Source organism: Oncorhynchus nerka, linkage group LG15, assembly GCF_034236695.1.
Source record: "Oncorhynchus nerka isolate Pitt River linkage group LG15, Oner_Uvic_2.0, whole genome shotgun sequence".
Classification (NCBI taxonomy): domain Eukaryota; kingdom Metazoa; phylum Chordata; class Actinopteri; order Salmoniformes; family Salmonidae; genus Oncorhynchus; species Oncorhynchus nerka.
The window spans coordinates 73,676,861-73,696,595 of NC_088410.1; the positions used below are offsets into that span (position 1 = coordinate 73,676,861).

Sequence of the window (19,735 nt, forward strand, 5' to 3'; positions counted from 1 at the left end):
CTGTAACATTAAAAGCCCACTACACAGCCCAGCACAGGCACGTTTGGCATTGTCATACACATATTGGATTATAAATACATAGTGTTGCATATTTCAAGTGAAGTGTCAGAGATCCAGGCACTGATGTCGTGCTGCTTTCCCATGTCTAACCGGAGCTTCTTTGTGCTCCTCTGTTGTCCGCCACATCCCAGGCAAATCTAGATGAATCTCAGATGAGCTCGTCTCCGTTCCTGAGAGCTCTGATGACTGCTGTGTGTAAGGCAGCGGTGAAAGGTAAGCTGTCATTCTTTTAGCGAGGGACAGTCCATTGTTTTGTATATATTATATAGCTAGAGCAGTTCACAATAATTTTCTCCATCTTTGTTTCTTGTGTAGATGAAAGCACTTCCTGTCGAGTGGACGTAGCCATCATACAGAGGAGATTGCCCGTATTACTCAAGTACCTTAACTCAGACACTGAGCGACAGCTTCAAGCACTTTATGCACTTCAGGCGCTGATAGTCACACTGGATCAGCCTCCTAGTAAGTAACATTCCACTTAGAACGTTAAACCTGAAGATTCACTATAAAGATATGAGCACGGTTCTGTCTCCTGCCCTGCACAGAACCATTTTACATTTACTTTTTTATTCTTGACAAAACTAAAATGTTTTTTTGTCACATACACCAGATCAGTGCAGTAAATTGTTTGGTTTTACAGGGTCAGACATAATAGTACGGTGCCCCTGGATCAAATTGGGGTTAAGTGCCTTTTCTCAAGGGCCCATTGACAGATTTTTCACCTTGTCGGCTCAGGTATCTGAACCAGCAACCTTTCTGTTATTGACCCTATGCTTTATATGTTAGGCTACCTGCCGCCCTGAAGACATCCTTTTATGGTTTTATTTCATGCAGCCATTGCTATTATATAAAAATGTCTTCATGAACTTACTATGAAAACAGACTCATTTAAAGCTAGAATCCTTAGTTGCTACATACATTTTTTTTTCTTATAAATGAATGATATATACACCCATTTACCTAGTTGTATAAAAAGTTATAAATAAAATAAAATGTTATTCTTGAATAATCTATCTTATAAATCACTTATGAGCTTAGTTTAATTGTCATACCCCATCAGAACCCGAAATATGCTTGTTTTACTCCAATGTTTGTAAACAATGCAAATGTAACATGGTTAAATCTTTGAATTTAACCACTCAAATGTTGATATCATGGATGGATAGTCCTTGCATACATAGCCCTGTCTATGAATTTGAGTGGTTACATTTCTCCAGGCCCATCCCTCAGCTTTTTACCAAAACATAGGTGGGGAGCCACTTATCGTTTCAATTAAGGATTCTAGATTTAAGGGATTTGGTTATTATTTGGTTATTATAGCCCTTTCCCCTCTGTCTCTCCAGACCTGCTCCGGATGTTCTTTGACTGTCTGTATGACGAAGACGTCATCTCGGAGGACGCTTTTTACAAGTGGGAGACCAGCAAGGACCCCGCGGAGCAGCTGGGCAAAGGTGTGGCTCTCAAGTCTGTAACCGCTTTTTTCACCTGGCTGAGGGAGGCCGAGGAAGAGTCGGAGGATAATTGACAAGGGAGCAGGTGACCGCTGCAAGCCTCCAGGACAAGAGGCCAGCTGTTGCTACATAGAATAACTGCATCCTCGTAGCAGAACAAACGGACAAACCTACAAAATGTGTGCGGGCAGAATGACATGTATACGGCTGGAATTTTTTCTGCGGAATGGTTCTGAGACATGCCGCCATTTTGAGTTTGAATTCTAACGGCGGAAGCACTAAATACCTGTATTATACATAGAAAATATTTTTGTTTTAAATTTTAACTTTTCTTTTGTTACTTTTTAAGAAGAGACTTAAAGATACATAGGTTCCGGACTCTTTAATTTATTATTTTTTTAAGGACTGCAAATATGGACGTTTATTTAACATTTGCAGATGCTCACAATGAGAACATTGATGATGAATAGAAATAACAATATTAATTATAATAACAATAATAATTGTGAAATAAATAGCCTCCCTGGATTCCATGTTGTTTGGTTGAAAACAGGGTAAAAAGTTATTTTGGAAGAAGGGGAAGGCAGAGAGTGAATGCACAGGGACAACTGACGTCAATGGTTATCAGTGATTAATCACAGGAAGTGTTTCCTCTGATTTGGCTTGCTCTCTATGTGATATGTACGTAAACTTCCCAAGAGGCAGCGGTATGCATTCAAGAAGCAATGCAAATCAGTCCACAAAAGAACATCACATGAACATAAATAAACAACAATGAACAATAGATGCATTCAAATGAAATAAGCAAAATGCAAGTTTAAAAAGCAAATGCCAGGGTTGCTGAACATGAAGCGCTTGTAATACTTCAGACCTACAGAGCAAATTAAAAGCTTGTAAATACATTAAAGACAAAAAAGGAATTTAAAAAACATAGCAAATGCAATCAATGGTGGTTATTTTGTTGAGTGGTGATGTTTGCACTACAAGAGTTTTTTTACTTGGTTTTAACATTGCTTGCAATGCAGTCTGAAGTTGAAAGTGAATTTTGTGTCAAGTGCCATCTCTAAAATGATACTACAGTATAGGAATTGTAAAAGATACATTACCAAAAGTATGTGAACAGCTGCTCGTCGAGCATCTCATTCTAAAATCACGGGCATTAATATGGAGTTGGGCCCCCCTTTGTTGCTATAACAGCCTCCACTCTTGTAAGAGGGCTTTCCACTAGATGTTGAGACATTGCTGTGCGGACTTGCTTCCATTCTGCAACAAGAGCATTAGTGAGGCCAGTCATTGATGTTGGGTGACTTAGCTTGCAGTCGACGTTCCAATTCATCCCAAAGGTGTTCGATGGGGTTGAGGTCAGGGCTCCGTGCAGGCCAGTCAAGTTCTTCCACACCGATCTCGACAAACCATTTTTGTATGGACCTCGCTTTGTGCACGTGGGCATTGTCATGCTGAAACAGGAAACGGCCTTCTCCAAACTGTATGCCACAAAGTTGGAAGCACAGAATCGTCTAGAATGTCATGGTGTGCTGTAGTGTTAAGATTTCCCTTCACTGAAACTAATGGGCCTAGTCTGAACCATGGAAAACAGCCCCATTTAATCCTCATCCACCAAACTTTACAGTTGGCATTCGGCAGGTAGCTTGTGTGGCCTACCACTTTGCGGCTGAGCCATTGTTGCTCCTAGACGTTTCCACTTCACAATAACAGCATTTACAGTTGATGAGCAGCTCTAGCAGGGCAGAAATTTTATGAACTGACTTGTTGGAAAGGTGGCGTCCTGTTACAGTGCCACGTTGAATGTCACTAAGCTCTTCAGGAAGGGAGGTCTACTGCCAATGTTTTTCTATGGAGATTGCATGGCTGTGTACTCTTTTATACACCTGTCAGCAAATGGTGTGGCTGAAAAAGCAGAATCCACGTACTTTTGTGTATATAAGCAACTATTGGCGGACCAATGAAGTTAACTAGAACAATTAGCATCTATTATTGAGCCTTTTCTAATAAGAGTTGCCAGTTTTCTCCATTCATGCACATTGGTTGAAAAGCAAATTAGCGACAGTAACTTTTCCTCAACGGGGGATTGACCGTATCTTATTTTATAACCTGTATTAGTGTGGAAATATTGTAATGAACTAGCTGAGCACGATGTAAGATGGGGCATGATTGTGGTAGGACAAGTCATATCTTGCATAGCCTTATGACGTTTGCCAGCATTCCTATGTAATGCTCATGTGATCTCTAATTCCGGTGTAGTTACTGAACTGAAGTTACACTCCACTGTAATGGATGAGAGGAAACATCTGCAGAGGGCATTCACATACAGTCTGCAGAAATGTAAGTCTGTGTCTACCATTGCCTTTGATCACATTTCAGATGATTTCTAACTGACAGACTGGAAACCAGTAATGGTATTTGAAATCTAGATTGGAGCTGACGGAGACCATTGGGATATTCAAACAGCTTTCATAACAAATACTTAATGGATAGGATTTCATTGGTAGCTGCAGGTATGGGATGACCTAATCTTGGAGAGACTAGGGTTAACCCATAGAGATGGACTAGTGCCCAGAAGTCTGTTTTAGCATTGGCAGCGCCATTGAGGACTTTCACCATTTTGAAGTGGTTAACTGGGTGCTGATTTCCTATGGGTTAAGGAAGGCTCACATAATTCCATCCAGGTCATAAAGTGTGATCAGCCAATGAATTATATTTATGAGCAAACATTGGCAGTAAATCGCCAACCTTGGATTTATACCTGTTCAAACAACACATTCTAGGTGGCAGTATGCACCATTTCAATTTGTTTACCAACTCATAGAAGTAGTAGATTAAAATTGACTACTTCAAAATTGAGAAGGCCTCAATGGCGCTGCCCATGCTCTCAGAAGCCATAATAGGACAGATATATAATGTTGCGTCCTTTTAACTATTTGAGTTAACCTTATCCAGCTACAATCAAGTAGGCCAACACTGTAGTTCACAGTGACTTCTGCAGGACAAAGGTTGGCGCCTGGTTAGCGAGAACATATATCTGAACCAAAGAGATGTATAACTAACCCAATATAGTTAATCTGCGTATTTTACAGTGAGAGCATAGTGGGCAGAACAAGCCAGAATGGGCAAAGTCAAGCACAAGCTAGCGATATAGTATTGGCGCGTTGTAGCTTGTATTTCCGTTAGGGAATGCCTCTGAAGTGCACAAACTAAATCCCACCACCCGCGCCGCTGGACTTCCTCTCACTACCATATTTGGTGGTGAGAACGTTCTATACGGATGCTTCAGCTTTATAGTCCCGGTGACGTGTCTGTGTTACCTAGTTCTGTTTGTGTCTGGATCTCTCAGGTTGGAATGCCGTAGCCATTTTGGAATGGCACGTCGCGTTGAACAACAAAGGATAGTCAGCCAATCAGTCTCCTTTGTTGTTCACAACGCGATATTCTGCATGCCATTCCAAAATGGCTGCTGTGGCTTCTGTTGTAGTCATAAGGACGAAAAGCGCAGTTTTAATTAAAAACGAGCAGGATTTCAATCTTTAACTTATCATTTTAGATAATAGGATAATTAGGAGTACAGCAACATCTTCCATCCCTGGTACGTTTTCCCAGCCATATCCTGCCCCTTCTACGTGCTGTCCACATTCTGGTAGCTATGCGTTTTGACCTGAAGGGTTCAGATGTATTTACTGGGTCGGAACAGTTCTGGCTACTGCCTGGTAAGCAAATCTGGGAGAAGAGATTCCAGATAGACATGCTGCAGTATTTTATTAGAATTTCTACTTTTCACATGTTCCAAATCATTATACAACATTGGCATTCAATGGGGTTGAGTAGAGCACTGCAAAATCACTGTATTACATCCCAAATAAGTATTCATTGGGTGCGTTCCAGCGGGTAGGTTTACGATCCATGTTGTTGCATTCAGTCATACTAAACAGAATATTTGAGAACCACACCTGGAGACATGTATGTCTCAGGAAGCACCTGGTGCTTCGGTAAAGTTACACATTCTATCCAGCAGGTACTGAAACGTATATAAATTGCTGCCTCGTTCAGTGAGTGACGAAGTCATCAAGTGGTTACATAGCATGGAATATCCCGACTTTACACAGGATGGAACGCAAGTAATGCAGTTTGAGGGGATCGACCAGAACGAGATGCTGCAGAGATTTTCTGACCTTGGGCACATTTAGTTAAGAGTTGTTATTTGGGATGAATACATGGTGATTTGTAGATTGTAATTCAGCACCGTGTGCCCTGCGACAATCCCTCAAATGCTCTAGTTGCATTCCAGGTTGTCAGAAGATTGCTATATATATTGTGGTTCCCGAGATGTTACCTACTTCTTCCTTTATTTAACTAGGCAATTCAGTTAAGAACAAATTCTTATTTACAATGACATTCTAGGAACAGTGGGTTTTTTGCCTTGTTCAGGGGCAGAAAGACCTTGTCAGCTCGGGGATTCGATCTAGCAACCTTTCGGTTACTAGGCTACCTGCCGCCCCAGTACCTCTTTTGTGTGCGATTTAAAATTAACATTGGTTCAAGGACATGCATCTGGTGTAATAGAAGCAATAATTGGTACCATGATTGTCTTTGGGGGAAAAAATAGTATTTACACGAAGATTTAACACAAATATTGCCATTTCCCCACTCACTATAGTGGGGGATCCTGTTTTCTGCAAACAATGCCTACAGTACAGCAGTCGGCCTTTCATGGCTTCAATGAGAGTGGGCAGTAGTTCCCCGCTGATTTAAATAACTATTTTAGTACTATTCGGGATCCTTGGGACAAAAGGGGTTAGTTATAATTATAAACTGGGGGTTTTGAGCCCTGATCGGCTAACAGCCGTGGTATATCAGACCATATACCACGGTATGACAACTTGTTTTTACTGCTCGATTTCCATTGGTAAACAGTTCATAATGGCAATACGGCACTTCTGGGGTTTGTGATATATGGCCAATATACCACAGTTAAGGGCTGTGTCCAGGCACTCGACGTTGATCATGCTAAGGAACAGCCCTTAGCCGTGGTATATTGGCCATATACCACACCCCTCGTTCCTTATTGCTTAAATATCTTTGCCTTAACCACAGTTTCTAAACCCAGAGGCGCAACATCCTGGAACGCTTGCAAAACAAGCCGGCCAGGGTTTTGGGTTTCAGAAGTCCGAGTGCAGTGAAAAATCTAAAGGCACAACCTAGATTCGTCAATGTCTAATGTAGTTGAACATGTTTTTACTGCAACCTCGTGAAACTGACACGTTTCACTGATTTTATAGTGAAGGAGTAACTTTGACGGTGTGCACATGCGCAGTTCGGCACGAGATGACCCGTTGTTTTTTTGTTTTTTTTGACCCGTTGTTTCTTCCCTTGAGTTTAGCTAACCAACGTCGCCATGACCTCGCCTAATAATAAAGCGTCAGCATGCGTCATTCATTTCGAACCAACAAGTGTGCTTACATGACCTTCACTTGAAATACAAGATAAAAGCGGCAATAGTACTGTTTGTCAATTTTGAAACGCCGTAGCCCCTATGCGCTTCCTCAAAATAGTCAGAATTAACGCAAAATAACTAATCTGTCATGGATTTTTGCGTTTTTGCCAAGGAGATCTAATAGTCTAAATTTGCACGAGGACGAGTCCTATCCTTAAAAGAGAATGGGCACTTCATGGAAGAATCCCTCTACCGTTGACCAATCGCAGATGTGGGGGCGTAGACTTCAGCTACGGATGTCGGCTTGCCTCAGGAAACATTTTGTGTGCCCCAACAACAAAACGAACAAAAACGTCACAATGTTTTCATAATATATGCACGAACTGTTTCGTCTGGGAAGCATGCATATCTTCATACTATACTCAGTGGTGAAATAAGTACCCAATTGTCATACAAGAGTAGTAAAGATACCTTAATAGAATATGACTCAAGTGAAAGTCACCCAGTAAAATACTACTTATCTGTAGTAAAAGTCAAAGTGTTTGGTTTTAAATATACCTAAGTATCAAAAGTAATTTACTAAAATGTACTTTTTAAAATATCAAAGTATAAATAATTTTAAATTCCTTATTATGCAAACTAGATGGCACAATTTATTTGTATTGCTCCTGAGCGGTTCAGCGGTCTGTGTCACATTCGGCCATGATTGGGAGTCCCATAGGGTGGCGCACAATTGGCCCAGCGTCGTCGGGGTTTGGCCGGAGTAGGCCGCCATTGTAAATCAGATTTGGTTCTTAACTGACTTGCCTAGTTAAATAAAGGTTAAAGAAAAAAATTGATAGCCAGGGGCACACTCCAAACACAATTTACGAAGGAAGCATTTGTGTTTAGGTTGTCCACCAGATCAGAGGCAGCACAGATGACCAGTGATGTTCTCTTGTGCGTGAATTGGACCATTTTCTCTCTTCTCTGTTGATCCCGATTCACCCACTTATTTGCAAGCCCACTTTCATGCAAACTCCCAAGTATGCAGTTACCAATCCTTGTTTTAACCGACATAATTTGGCTTCAATGCCTATTGAGTCTTCACATAGGAATGAACGGTGTCACGAGATCGATGGCTTTGTCCAGTCATTTAAACAGTCATTGACCCTAACCCTTACCGTTTTGTAAATGTTAAATTCAATGGGGTGACGTCATAGTTGGACGTCCCAAGGATTCTACATAGCAAGAACCAACAAAGAACACACCCACGAGGTTGCTACGTGTACGTTCAAGGGGGAGGGGCACGTAAGTAACAAAAAAAGAAGGAAAGGAGAGCGAAGCAATTTTATTTCAACATCTTTATAGAAAGTCTAAAGGTAAGAATATAAACAATTGTTCGTGGTTAGTCCCTGCAAAAAGCGTTCTACATTAGATATTTTTCAAAAATGCATGCGCCGTTTTCTTATTTACCAATGCAACTTCGGTGCATTTACCATCAGCTCTATGCAGCGCCATTACGGTGTGGGGTGGCCTAAATCAATGGACAAAATGGCCATATTTGAATTTTTACTGGAAGACGTGCATCTTCACCGATATTAATTTTTGATAACTATTTACACGCCCCCACCATTCCAAAACACTATAGAAAAGTGCACACTGCTTGTGGTTTTATCGATGTTTGACGATAATGTACTTTGCAAAGAGCAGTATCTTGCGTTTGATGAATGAGGCCATGATTGACGTTTCCTCGCACATACAGAAGCAGTGGGTGACTGCATGATGTTACCATTGGGTGATGCTAAGTTGCTTTAGATCCAATAACTTTATTGTGATCGGTAATACATAATTTATATGTCAGTGCTGAGGAAATGTTTTAATTTATAATTTTGCGTCTCTATAGTCAACAGTTTGGAGTCATGCCTATACGTCGTGCAGCTGGGACTCCACCCCAGGAGACACCCCCCTTGGCTGCACCAGATGGTGAGTTCAAGACCCTCGACATGAACAGGAACTATGCTTTGAGATTCAGATTGGTACCCAGCATTGACAGGCTATGAGTGAATAATCACCACTTGACAGGACCTGATTGGAATTCTGGTGAATCTAGGTCTTGCCCGCTATTAGTGGTTATTTTAGGAAAGCGTGGAATCAGACATTGTTCAGAGTTCATGTTGTTGAGTGGCATGTAAATATTTTTACATCTACTTGCTGAATTGACATATTCACTCTTGTCTTCCTCCTTCCACATTTCTCTTCAGAGCCTGATGCCAGCTCTGAGGAATCTGCCTCTGTTGAGGAGGAGCAGGAGGTAGCACCCGCAGCCCCAGTAGCCAAGAAGGGGGAGGGTCAAGGAGAATGTGAGGGCACAGGTGAAGGAGACCCAAAAGAGAATGGTGAGAAACCTGATGAATCGACTGGAAAGAAGACTGAGGAGAAGAAGACTGAGGGGGAAGAGGCTGAGAAGGAGTGAGTTGCTTGTGCTCAAACCCTGCAAAGGTTGCATTCATATCTATTTCGATAAATTTATAATTTCACATTTTCGTGCTTGCTGTGTTGTGGTTTGGCTGCAGAGCGAAAGATGGCGTGAAAGAGAAAGTCAAGAAGCCTATTAAAAGGACCATTCCTGCCTGGGCCACCATGTCTGCCAGCAAACGTGCAACGCTCACTAATAAGAGCACCTCCACCATGCAGCCGCCTAGGATGGACGACATCCTCATTGAGGCTATTGAGGTCTGTACACAACACTTATTACTAGGGATGCACAATATATTGGTGAACATATTGGAATAGGCCCATATTGGCTCAAAATGCCAACATCGGTATCGGCCCGATGTCTAGTTTAACACCGATGTTAAAAACGGATGTCAAAGCTACCGTGCATACCTATATAACGTAGGTACATGACGTAATGACGCCACATAACATTTTGCGCTACACGTGCAACACAGCATAACCTAGCCCACAATGTCTGCTGTATGGCTCGAGCAGGCAACAAGCCAAGCAGTCATTTGAAAGAGTAAGAACATTTCAACGAGACAACTCAAAGGCGAAATCCATTAAAGCCAAAATAATGGGATTCATAACCCTTGACAATCAACCGGTCTCTGTGATGTTGGCTTTCGCCGACTGGTCGAGCACTGGTACACACTACCAAGTGCGCTATTTTTCAGATGTTGGCCTTCCGTAGTTACACAGTAATATCATCACTGCTATGAGCTTCACGACATACATACTATGGAATGCCATTTGTGTCTTTGCCTGTCAAAAACGATACAGTAGCACTGTCAAAGCTGTACAGAAAAGTCTGCAAACACCGGCCACAAACAATGTGTTGAAAATACCGCGTTGGTAATAAAGCATTTGTAATACCGCAACTTCTGGGGTAGCTAGCTTTAGCTTGGTAACTAGCTAGCACCAATACAACCAGTCTGAAAAAAATTACCAGTAGAAACTGCAGTCATATTCATTATTCTTAGCAATGATTTAGGAATCCTTGTAAGTATTAGCTAGGTTGCCACTTGTTGTTCACCTATTGAAATTGAACTTCAATTCATGAAACTAAAGAGCTAGCCAGCTACTTACCCTGTTGCCCAAAGCTAATGGACCGGGTTATGTTTTGTGAAGCTAGCCACAATAAGGATTAGGCACAATAGTGGAATTTGCAGTTTGCCTTCAAAATAAAATATGTCATTGACAGTGATGCAAATGAATACAAAATAGTAGAATTATGCTATACTTTTATTTTGAAGGATAACTGCAAAGTCCACTAATGTGGCTAATCCTTATTGTGGCTAGCTTCACATAGATGGGTCCGACCACCATTAATCACATAAGAACTGTCTTATAAGGTTATCAGTATCGGCCAAAAATGTCATATCGGTGCATCACTACTTATTATGTTGTTATCCCTTACTCCCCACTAATGCTGCACCTGCAATTTATCATATTTCCTCTCTGCAGTCCTGCAAGGAGAAGACTGGGGCCTCAGCCCATTCTGTCATGAAGTACATTGTGAAGAAATACCCTAACCTGGAGTTGGACAAGAGGAAATTCCTTCTCAAGAAGGCTCTCAAGAGGCAGCTGGAGAAGGGCACCATCAAACAGGTGAGAAGTCCTTATCCCTGACCACAGCTAACAGTGAATTAACATGAATTGCAAATTTTAGGTGGCAGCCTATCCTAGTGTTTGACCTGTGGGTTACATGTTGTGGTGTCCTATACCCTGTGCGTCTGGTGCTTTATTGGCCTGCATACTCATGTTCCTTTACCTCCTATTCACTCTCACAGCTGAAGGGTAAAGGCCTTTCTGGAAGCTTTACCATTGGGAAGCAGCCCCCTAATAAATCCACTGCTAAAGGGGTAGGTATTTTCAGTCACCTATCTACAAACTTAAACAATAGCAATGTACCATTATGTGATTGTCCCATTTGGCTTTTAGCAGACAATTTTAAATAAAATATATGGTGCATACCTATATAATGTAGGTACATGTGTCATTTAGCAGACACTTTTATCCAAAGCGACTCAGTCATGCTTGCATACATTTTCTGTATGGGTGGTCCCGGAAACCGAACCAACTATCCTGGCGTTGCAAGTGCCATGCTCTAGAAAACTGAGTTTGACTGTGATTCTGATGGTTTGGTGCTAGAAGCCGATGGCAGTAGCTCCTGGGTTGAAGGCAGAGACCCTTGGGGATGCTCTGCCCCTGATCATCACACGGCTATGTGAGCCCAAAGAGGCATCTTACATTCTGATCAAGAAATATGTGGAGCAGCACTTCCCTCAACTCAACGTGGAGCATCGGTAAATACCTTTTTATTGTCATATTTGATTGGGAATGGTTTCAATGATCGGGTCCTGTTATTCTCTGAGTACGTGAACGCATGCTAACTTGACGTTGTACCTGACATGGTAATGCAAACTTCTGCGCAACCCAAATCTACAGTATGTTTAATGCAGTCTGAAAATAGGAACCCACTACCTTTTGAACTGTCCAAAGTTGTGTAAGTTAAAATAGGGTTCTCAATGCAGTCACCGATTCATTCCTAGGCCGGATATCCTAAAGAGTGGCCTGGTGAGAGCTGTGGACAAGGGTCAACTGGAGCAGATCACTGGAAAAGGTGCCTCTGGAACATTCCAGGTTAGTCTTGTACTAAAGGAATGCACAATTCAGTCTACTCCATAAAGGCCTTTGGCGTCTATAATGTTAGATCTTTGCTCTGAGGTGTTTCTCTCACTCTCTCTTACCCCCTCACAGCTGAAGCGGGAAGGGGGCAAATTCCTGCTTAAAGGTGGGCCCCTGGAGGACGCTATCATGACAGCCATCGTGGCCATGAACGAACCCAAGACTTGCAGTACCACCACACTCCGCAAATTCCTGTTAGAGACAAACAAGGACAGCATGGAGTATCGTGTGGGTAAGACCTGTTCCCTTACTCTCCTAACTGAACCACTGCTTTGACAATGTGTGAATACCTACCTGAAACTGCAGGAGCTCTTTCATTAGCTGGGTTGAATCAGAGATGTTAAGATTCTTTATTGACACTGGGCACTTCTCTTCCCTCAGTGAACAGCCTAAAGAGGACACTGCAGAAATGTAAAATGATGGGCTGGATGGAGCAGATCACTGGGAATGGGCTAAATGGGACCTACCAGCTCTGCTACCCTTACCACCCCAGGTAGAACTCCACCCTAGGAAGATTACACTGCGAAGTTCATTGCTGACCTCTGTACATAATTGCACAAATGTGTGCTATACCAGGAGCAGTATTCTCTGTTTAGAAAGATGCTGACTACACTACTAATCATGTCACTTTTCATTCATGTTTACTGAACCTCTGATGTACTGAATATTTCAACAGTCTGGTAGTAATAACAGAAATGCCTGCACTCTTGCAATACCTTTTATTTATTTTTGGGGGCTCAGATTAGAGATCAGATTGTTTTTTGTATTCCACAGCCCAGCCATTCTGTTCCCAGAAAAACAGAAAGTGAAAGAGCAGAAAATGGCAGAGAAGGCTAAACGCAGAAAGATGGTTGACTCGTCTGATGAGGACTCTGATGAGGAGGAAGAGGAGTCGTCTGAGGAGGATGAGGAGTCAGATGATGAACCCTCCTAAGAGGTGAGTCCAAGGTCAAATTGCTGAAATCCAATGAAAATAGTGGAGTTTCAAATGGTTCACTGCTAACAGTGTATTTGTTCAATACGATCCTTAGGAAAGCTGTGAAGCGGCCACCACCTAAAGCACGTCGCCCTCCCCCCAGCAAGAAGTCACAGCCGGCAAGTCAGTCAAGGGCTAAGGGCAAGAAAAGAGCTGCCCCTGCTAAGAGATCTGCACCCCCAGTCAAGAAACCAGCACCCCAAGCTAAGAAAGCAGCACCCCCAGCCAAGAAGCCTGCTCCCCCAGCGAGGAAACCAGTGCCCCCGGTTAAGAAACCTGCAGCTGCCAGTAAAGCTGTAGCCTCAAAGAAGACGCCCCCACCAGCTACGGCGGCACCCACACCAGTCAAGAAAGCTGCTCCAGCGAGCAAGCCCAAAACGCCCATTGTCAAAAAGCTGACAAGCAGGGCATCAAAGCGCCCAGTGCCCAAAAAGTCACCACCTGCGAAGAAGGAAGCGGCCAAATCTGCAGTGAAGGCCAAGCCAGCAGCCCGCAAGTCCCTGAGGGAGAGGAAGTGAGCTCACTATTGACCAGCAGTGGAAGTTTAACTGTAGCTCTGAAGACTGCAGTGCTCTGCCTCTAGCCATGCTCTCTTTCGCATCATTGTTTTCTCCCTGTTTGGGACTCTAGAATTCTTCTCTGTAGGATAGGGATGTGACAGTTATCAGTTCATGTCAATTTACTGTACTTTGAACTGTTACATTTCTGTGAACCCAACCTCTGAACACCATTGTGTAGAAAGTCCTCTTCAAAAACTGTAAAATTGCCTAGGTATTGAATTGTGAAATGTCACAATTTCCCTCACACACTTGTGTATATGCAGAGATCTAACATAAAATCAAAGTGACTTGTCTTTTCATTTTAACATTTAATCCCAAATCCACTTTCCCATGTTTTAGCTTGACACATTCCTTGTATAAAAATATAGAATTCTCTACATTTAATCTGGAGTAAATTTTCAAATCTTAAAGAATATTTGAGATTTATGTAAGTGAATTTGAGAGCATGAGAATTTCATGTAATGAATTGTGTTATTTAAATTAAATTTCCTTGATCAGTTGCAGGGCCCATGGTTAAAATACTTAATTTGATTAGAGACTGACATAAGGAAGCAATTTGTCATTGTTATATTCAGTACTACTGCATAGTATTAGGGGAATATTTTTTTAAAGTGCGTAACTAATGAAAGTTCATTTTATCATATAAAGCTAAAAAAAAAAAAAATACAAAATTGTCTACATTCTGTGTAATAGTACAAGATTTGAAGAAACTTCATTTTGAAGGTGTGGCTCATGCATACCTTGCATGCGTGTACTCTTTATGTTATGCTTTTTTCCAAGTCGTTATTAAAATGGCTATTTGTACTAAATTCCTTGTTATTCATTCTGTCATGGTCTTAAGGAAGGGTACAAACACCAAATACAGCATCTGCTGGTGGATCATAAGTTGGAGCAAAAGTATACATTATAGGGCTACAAACTACAAATCAATAGGTGTCAATTTGATTCACTCAAAGTGCTGGATGTTTCAGTTGTGGGTTATTGAAATAGATAGTCGACATGGTCATGGAAAGGCTAGAGAAAAGGTTTTCTCCCGAGGGAAATAAACAAAGTTTTTCATGCTGAACAGTTTCCCTTGTGTGTCCTCCAGCCAATTTGACACAGCTGTGGGAAGCATCCCTATGGAACACTTTCGACACCTTGTAGAGTCCATGCCCTGACGAATTGAGGCTGTTCTGGGGGCAAATGGGGGGGGGTGCAACTCAATATTAGGAGGGAGTCCTTAATGTTTTGTACATTCAGTGTACACTGTCTCGAAAGAGCCATGTTTCCAGTCACGCCCAAACACACCGGTGAATGGCCAACCCTTTTCTGAATTGAGTTGGGAAATATGCTGCTCTGTGGGCTTCAGGGTCCGTGTACATTTCGTTATCAAAACTGAGAATGGAAAAACTAAATTTGAAAATCAGAAATCAACTTGTTTTCTAATTTGTTTGGCTTGCACTAGCTAGCACTAGCTGCTAGCATAAAGTAATATGACATCTCATTTAGTCTTAGCTTGTAACTTGTAAAATATGTATTTATATATTTTTGGACAAAACTAAAAACAAACATTTAATATATTGTGTTATTTGTTTTATATTATTACATGTCCAATTTTGAAACAATTGAGAAACGGAATCGTTTTGCGTTTTTCCATTCTCCGTTTTTATTCGGAAATCAAAATAACGAAATGTACACGGACCCGTCAGCTTGATAAAGGTGAAGCAACCTTGAGTAAGAGGGGAAATCAGAGTTTGGAACTGTGGCAGAAGATCCGGAGTACGAGGGCGGAGGTGAGAAGAGCGTTGGTTTGAAACTAAATTAAGGTATTTTATTATAATTCATTTGTTGACATGTTTACCAAACTTGCGCCTGCAGGTTAGAAATACTTCACCCGTGCGTAAATGTTTGCGCTGGCCGTTCATACAACAGAATAATGGGTGTCACCCGCGTGCTCTGACTGCTGTAATAATAGTCTGAAGGCTATGGAATTAATTTTGAAATGTGACGAAATCCAAACCAGTAGGGCTAATAGTATGCTTCTGACAATGTTTGGGTTGTAATTCGACGATTCCAACGAAACCGTCGCAACAATCTATTCGATTGCAGGTGCGCATATAATGTTCAGAATTCACGAGGACAAGGTTTAGATCTAGTGCTTGACTTGGGCAGGAGCTGATTATCGGCACCTGAAAAGGTGTACTGCTTGAGCTCCTGTTCCTCTTATAGAATATTAGCTCAAAAGTATTTTGTAGATCTGACAGTTTCGAGTTTTTGAAATGACTGTAGACTTACTATCTACCATAACACATACATGTGTCTTGCTTAAATTGAAAGTTTTGCGTTCACCGCTCTTTTCATCACTACCTCCTGGTTACAAACAATTTTCCCATGGGTAAAATAACACTACGCAACGTTGTTGACATGTCCAATGTTTATAATGCTATCTGCTCCCGCAGCACTCAGGATAAGTCCTCCAGAAACAGCAGGACAAAGAAATCTAACTCCGGAGTGATAAGGATGGGTGAGACACCAGTCAGGGATGATGGCACAGTTACAAGGTCAGCTGAGGTAAGCCATATTTTTCCTTCCCATATGGAAGTACTATTTGTTTGAAATAAAAGTACTTCCCAATAGGAAGAAATCCTATTTGCCTTTACTCTTCCCTTGTATTCTGCACCTGGTTACATTACATGATGTCTATCTAAAATTGATAGTATGTGTAACATGAAGTCTTTCTTCTTTATGAAGTATGTTGGCTCCTTTCCTGTGGATGACTGTTGTTTGGATGATCAGATGCAGCAGTTGCACACACAGCTCAAGTCTCTCAAAGTAGGTACTGGTAATAACAAGTTAGAAAGCAGCAGTACTTTAAGGCAAGTCTTGACTGTTCACAAATGTTTATGGTGGAGATGGGGTCGTGTGGAGATGGGGTCGTGCACAGACCTCTTCGTGGTCAGGTGCTCAAACCACAAAAAGGGCATGAAAGTAATAGGTGGACATATCTTTTATAGCCAATTTAAATGAGACATTTAACATGACTTTAACAATGGCTTGCAGGCAGTGGGTTCAGAACAACAATAATAAACTGTAATACGAAGAATATATTGTTTTGGCCCCCGCAAAAACTTGAGACTGGAAGGATGTGCCTGCCTGAGGTGTTTGAACTTTTTCACAGACATGCAAGAAAAGGAGGTCTGTGTCCCTGAAATTTTCCATCAAAGGTGTGAAGATGTATGATGAAGATGAGACGGTAAGAGTTGACATTCTCAGAGCAAAGCACATGTATTATTGCTGTTCGAGCTGTGTACACTACATCAACATTATTTTTTTAACTTTCCTTGTCTGTAGACCATCCTCATGGCCCATGCTCTACGAAGGGTCTCCCTTTCCACCGCCCACCCCTCGGACGCCCAATTCGCCTTTGTTTCCCACAACCCAGGCAACCCTGATGCCCAACTATACTGCCACCTCTTCAAGGCTAGTCATGCCAGAGCAGTAAGAACCAGCATTAGATCTTTGTCTCCCAAGATGATGGTCAATGGAATTCCTCTGTGATGGCTTTAAGCTGCAGTTTATTGTATCATTTGTCTCTGTGTTCCCTCCAAGGCCCAGTTCCTGAACCTGTTGCTGTGCCGCTGTTTCCAGCTGTCCTACCTGGAGAAGCACCCAGAGGAGGCTCAAGTTGAGTCTGCAGGCCCACTGCCCAACTGTACCCCCTCCCTCCTCAACCAGGGCTTCCCTCTCAGTGTCAGCGCCCTTGTGTCCTTCAGAAGGGCCCCCACTCAGGGCTTACTCCCAGGGGAAAAGGTCAGTCAAACCTGTTTGTTTTAACTGAATTGTGAAAGCACAGTGAAATAATGTTTTTTTTTTGTGTGTGTGTGTGTGTGTGTGTGTGTGTGTAGCTGAACCCTGTACATTGTGCTAGCCTAGCTGTTGACCTGTTAACACTTTCTATGGGTCCTTATTGTAGGTCTTCCCATTGAAGAACAACAGCGCAACAACTGAGGAACAACCAAGCATCCAAGAAAACGTCATCACCTCTCCTTCCCTGGTGCGCAAGAAAGCCATCCGCAACAAAGTACTGCGCTCAGGGGCCTATCGCTCCTTCACTTATACCCCTCACAAACAACGCCACCTCCAGGATCGGCTTAACTCTCCACAAGGTGGGCTAAGTGTGCAGAGAGCTCTTTCAAGAGTGAAACAGTTCATTAGGTAATGCAAACCCTTAGTGCTTTGTGATGGGCACTCACTCAACGTCTGTGGTGTAGGCTACATTTTTCATGGTATTGATTTGTCATTACATACAGGTTGTAGGCACTTTTTTCACAGGGTTCTGATTACTGTAACGTTAAAAGCTTTTTACCACGCATTTTTAAAGTGAACATGTTATAACGTTTTATGAACTTTATCACAGTTTCCCTTGAAACAGTAGTTGTACTCACATCAGTAAGTTTTTCCACAGTGATTCAACTTGAGGTGGAATGGAAATGGATTGGAGGTTATCCAAAGCAAACAACATTTCCCTTGAGGGACATCTTGAATTGTGATCATCCCAAGATGCTAAGGAATCTCTTATCTTGTATGTGAAACAGGAAAGGGGCAGGACAAAATGCCAGGGAGGAGAGCCCGGGCCCCGAGCCTTGCTGAAACAGAAGAATCTCTGGCTCAAGCGGTGTGGTGTTGGGCTGGCATCACCACGTGAGTCCCCCTCTCTTTTATTATAATAATATATGCTATTTAGCAGACACTTTCATCCAAAGTGACTTAGTCATTTGTGTATAGATTTTTTTGCATAGGGTTGTCCCAGCGGGAATCAAACCCACAATCCTTGCATTCCTAGAACCGGGCTCTAACAACTGAGCCACGTTTACCCGACTCGCACTTATCCCAGACCAGTTCCTTGTGTGCTTTATGGTGTGTTTGCTTGATGAAAGTCATGTGAGTCATCTCAGGGCTACCATTGGTCTTCACCCCCCATGTGTTACAGTGACAGCAGCTCTTCCCTGCTTGCAGAGGATGTCCTGGGCTCGTACCTCCTGTGCCCGCATCCTAAGAGACCTGGCTGTGGCTCTCTCATAATTCGTTTCTCTTCTGGCCTCATCACCCACCTCATAGACAACACATATAAAGGGACATACCTGCTTGAGGTGAGCTGTCATGGTCAATCATTCCATTTTCATCAACTTTCTTTAACTTCCAATTTAAGCTCTTTGTTAATGTATGTTCAATGTGTAGCTATGAAGTCATTTATGTTTTTTTACTAGAACTGCCAACAAGAATTCTGCACCATTGCTGCTTTGATAGAGCACTACACAGAGTTCAAGGAGGAGCTGGACTTTCCTCTGAGTTGTGCCCGTGTAAACCACTGCTACGAGTGGGAGGAGAATGTTGGCAAGGCACACCAAAGCCTCAAAAGAAAGAATGCAGAATATAACCAGAGGAAGCAATGGGTTTAAAAGTAATTTCTGAACATTGGATTGATTGATGTATCCCATTCTCTAAGAGACACTGACATGTTACACTGACACCTTTCATTTCTTTGCACTTAAATACAATACAATTCATTCACTTCTGTGCTTCATTTAGGTTACTTTTATTGTTTTGAGATTTGTGATAAGTAATGTTTATCACAATTCACCTGCTAAAGGGAAGTTTGATCGCAAGGGTGGAGCAGAGCCATATATTTAGATAAATGTAAGGCGTGTTGAGTAAGATGTTGGCACTTCGCCTATGATGTAGTTATTTTGTTTAATGTCAGTGTGTTTGAGATGTATATTCTATTTTAGCTTCCCCTACGTTTTAAATTGTATACATTTTTTTTAAAGTAAGAATTTAGTATGTATATGAATTAGAGGGATTTTCTATTTTTGTATGTGTTAAGCTGTATGCCTCGTGTTATGCTGTTTGTTTCACGGCATGTTTTAAGATGTTCTGTGAGAACATGGTACATGACTCACTTTACACCACAAAGTGGAGGCAATTTTTTTATTGTTGGGTTATGCATAATGCATTGCCGGATTTTATGCATAAATGCAGACCTCTATTAACTTGATCTAAGTCTGTTTTTTAGGGGGAACAATAAGTGATT

General features: G+C 41.9%; 3 protein-coding genes across 18 annotated transcripts in view; all 3 read left to right on the forward strand.

Moving 5' to 3' along the window:
- Positions 1-2,039, forward strand: part of LOC115143275 (eukaryotic translation initiation factor 4 gamma 3-like) — a 72,782-nt gene extending 70,743 nt beyond the window's left edge. For all 15 annotated transcript variants that reach the window (XM_029683497.2, XM_029683498.2, XM_029683501.2 and 12 more), the window contains 3 exons: positions 192-273; positions 376-522; positions 1,404-2,039. In XM_029683497.2, the coding sequence (XP_029539357.2) occupies positions 192-273; positions 376-522; positions 1,404-1,585 (411 nt within the window). In that variant the 3' untranslated portion in view covers positions 1,586-2,039. The remainder of the gene's footprint in view (positions 1-191; positions 274-375; positions 523-1,403) is intronic.
- A 6,171-nt stretch (positions 2,040-8,210) lies between these two features.
- On the forward strand, positions 8,211-14,471 carry LOC115143278 (heterochromatin protein 1-binding protein 3-like). Its single transcript, XM_065001889.1, is given in 12 exon segments — positions 8,211-8,318; positions 8,843-8,922; positions 9,201-9,408; positions 9,513-9,672; positions 10,903-11,046; positions 11,229-11,300; positions 11,590-11,744; positions 11,991-12,081; positions 12,199-12,358; positions 12,508-12,619; positions 12,901-13,074; positions 13,158-14,471. Coding segments are annotated over 11 exon segments (1,803 nt in total). The 5' UTR covers positions 8,211-8,318; positions 8,843-8,858; the 3' UTR covers positions 13,621-14,471.
- A 494-nt stretch (positions 14,472-14,965) lies between these two features.
- LOC115143279 (SH2 domain-containing protein 5-like) lies at positions 14,966-19,699 on the forward strand. 2 transcript variants are annotated; one of them, XM_029683514.2, is made up of 10 exons: positions 14,966-15,470; positions 16,104-16,215; positions 16,396-16,476; positions 16,823-16,897; positions 16,996-17,142; positions 17,254-17,454; positions 17,618-17,810; positions 18,240-18,345; positions 18,635-18,794; positions 18,912-19,699. In XM_029683514.2, the coding sequence occupies exons 2-10, from the start codon at positions 16,165-16,167 to the stop codon at positions 19,101-19,103; spliced, it is 1,206 nt and encodes a 401-aa protein (XP_029539374.1). In that variant the 5' UTR covers positions 14,966-15,470; positions 16,104-16,164; the 3' UTR covers positions 19,104-19,699. The 2 variants fall into 2 exon arrangements, with proteins under 2 accessions (XP_029539374.1, XP_029539375.1); XM_029683515.2 differs by having other exon boundaries at positions 14,966-15,437.
- Positions 19,700-19,735: the final 36 nt, after the last annotated feature.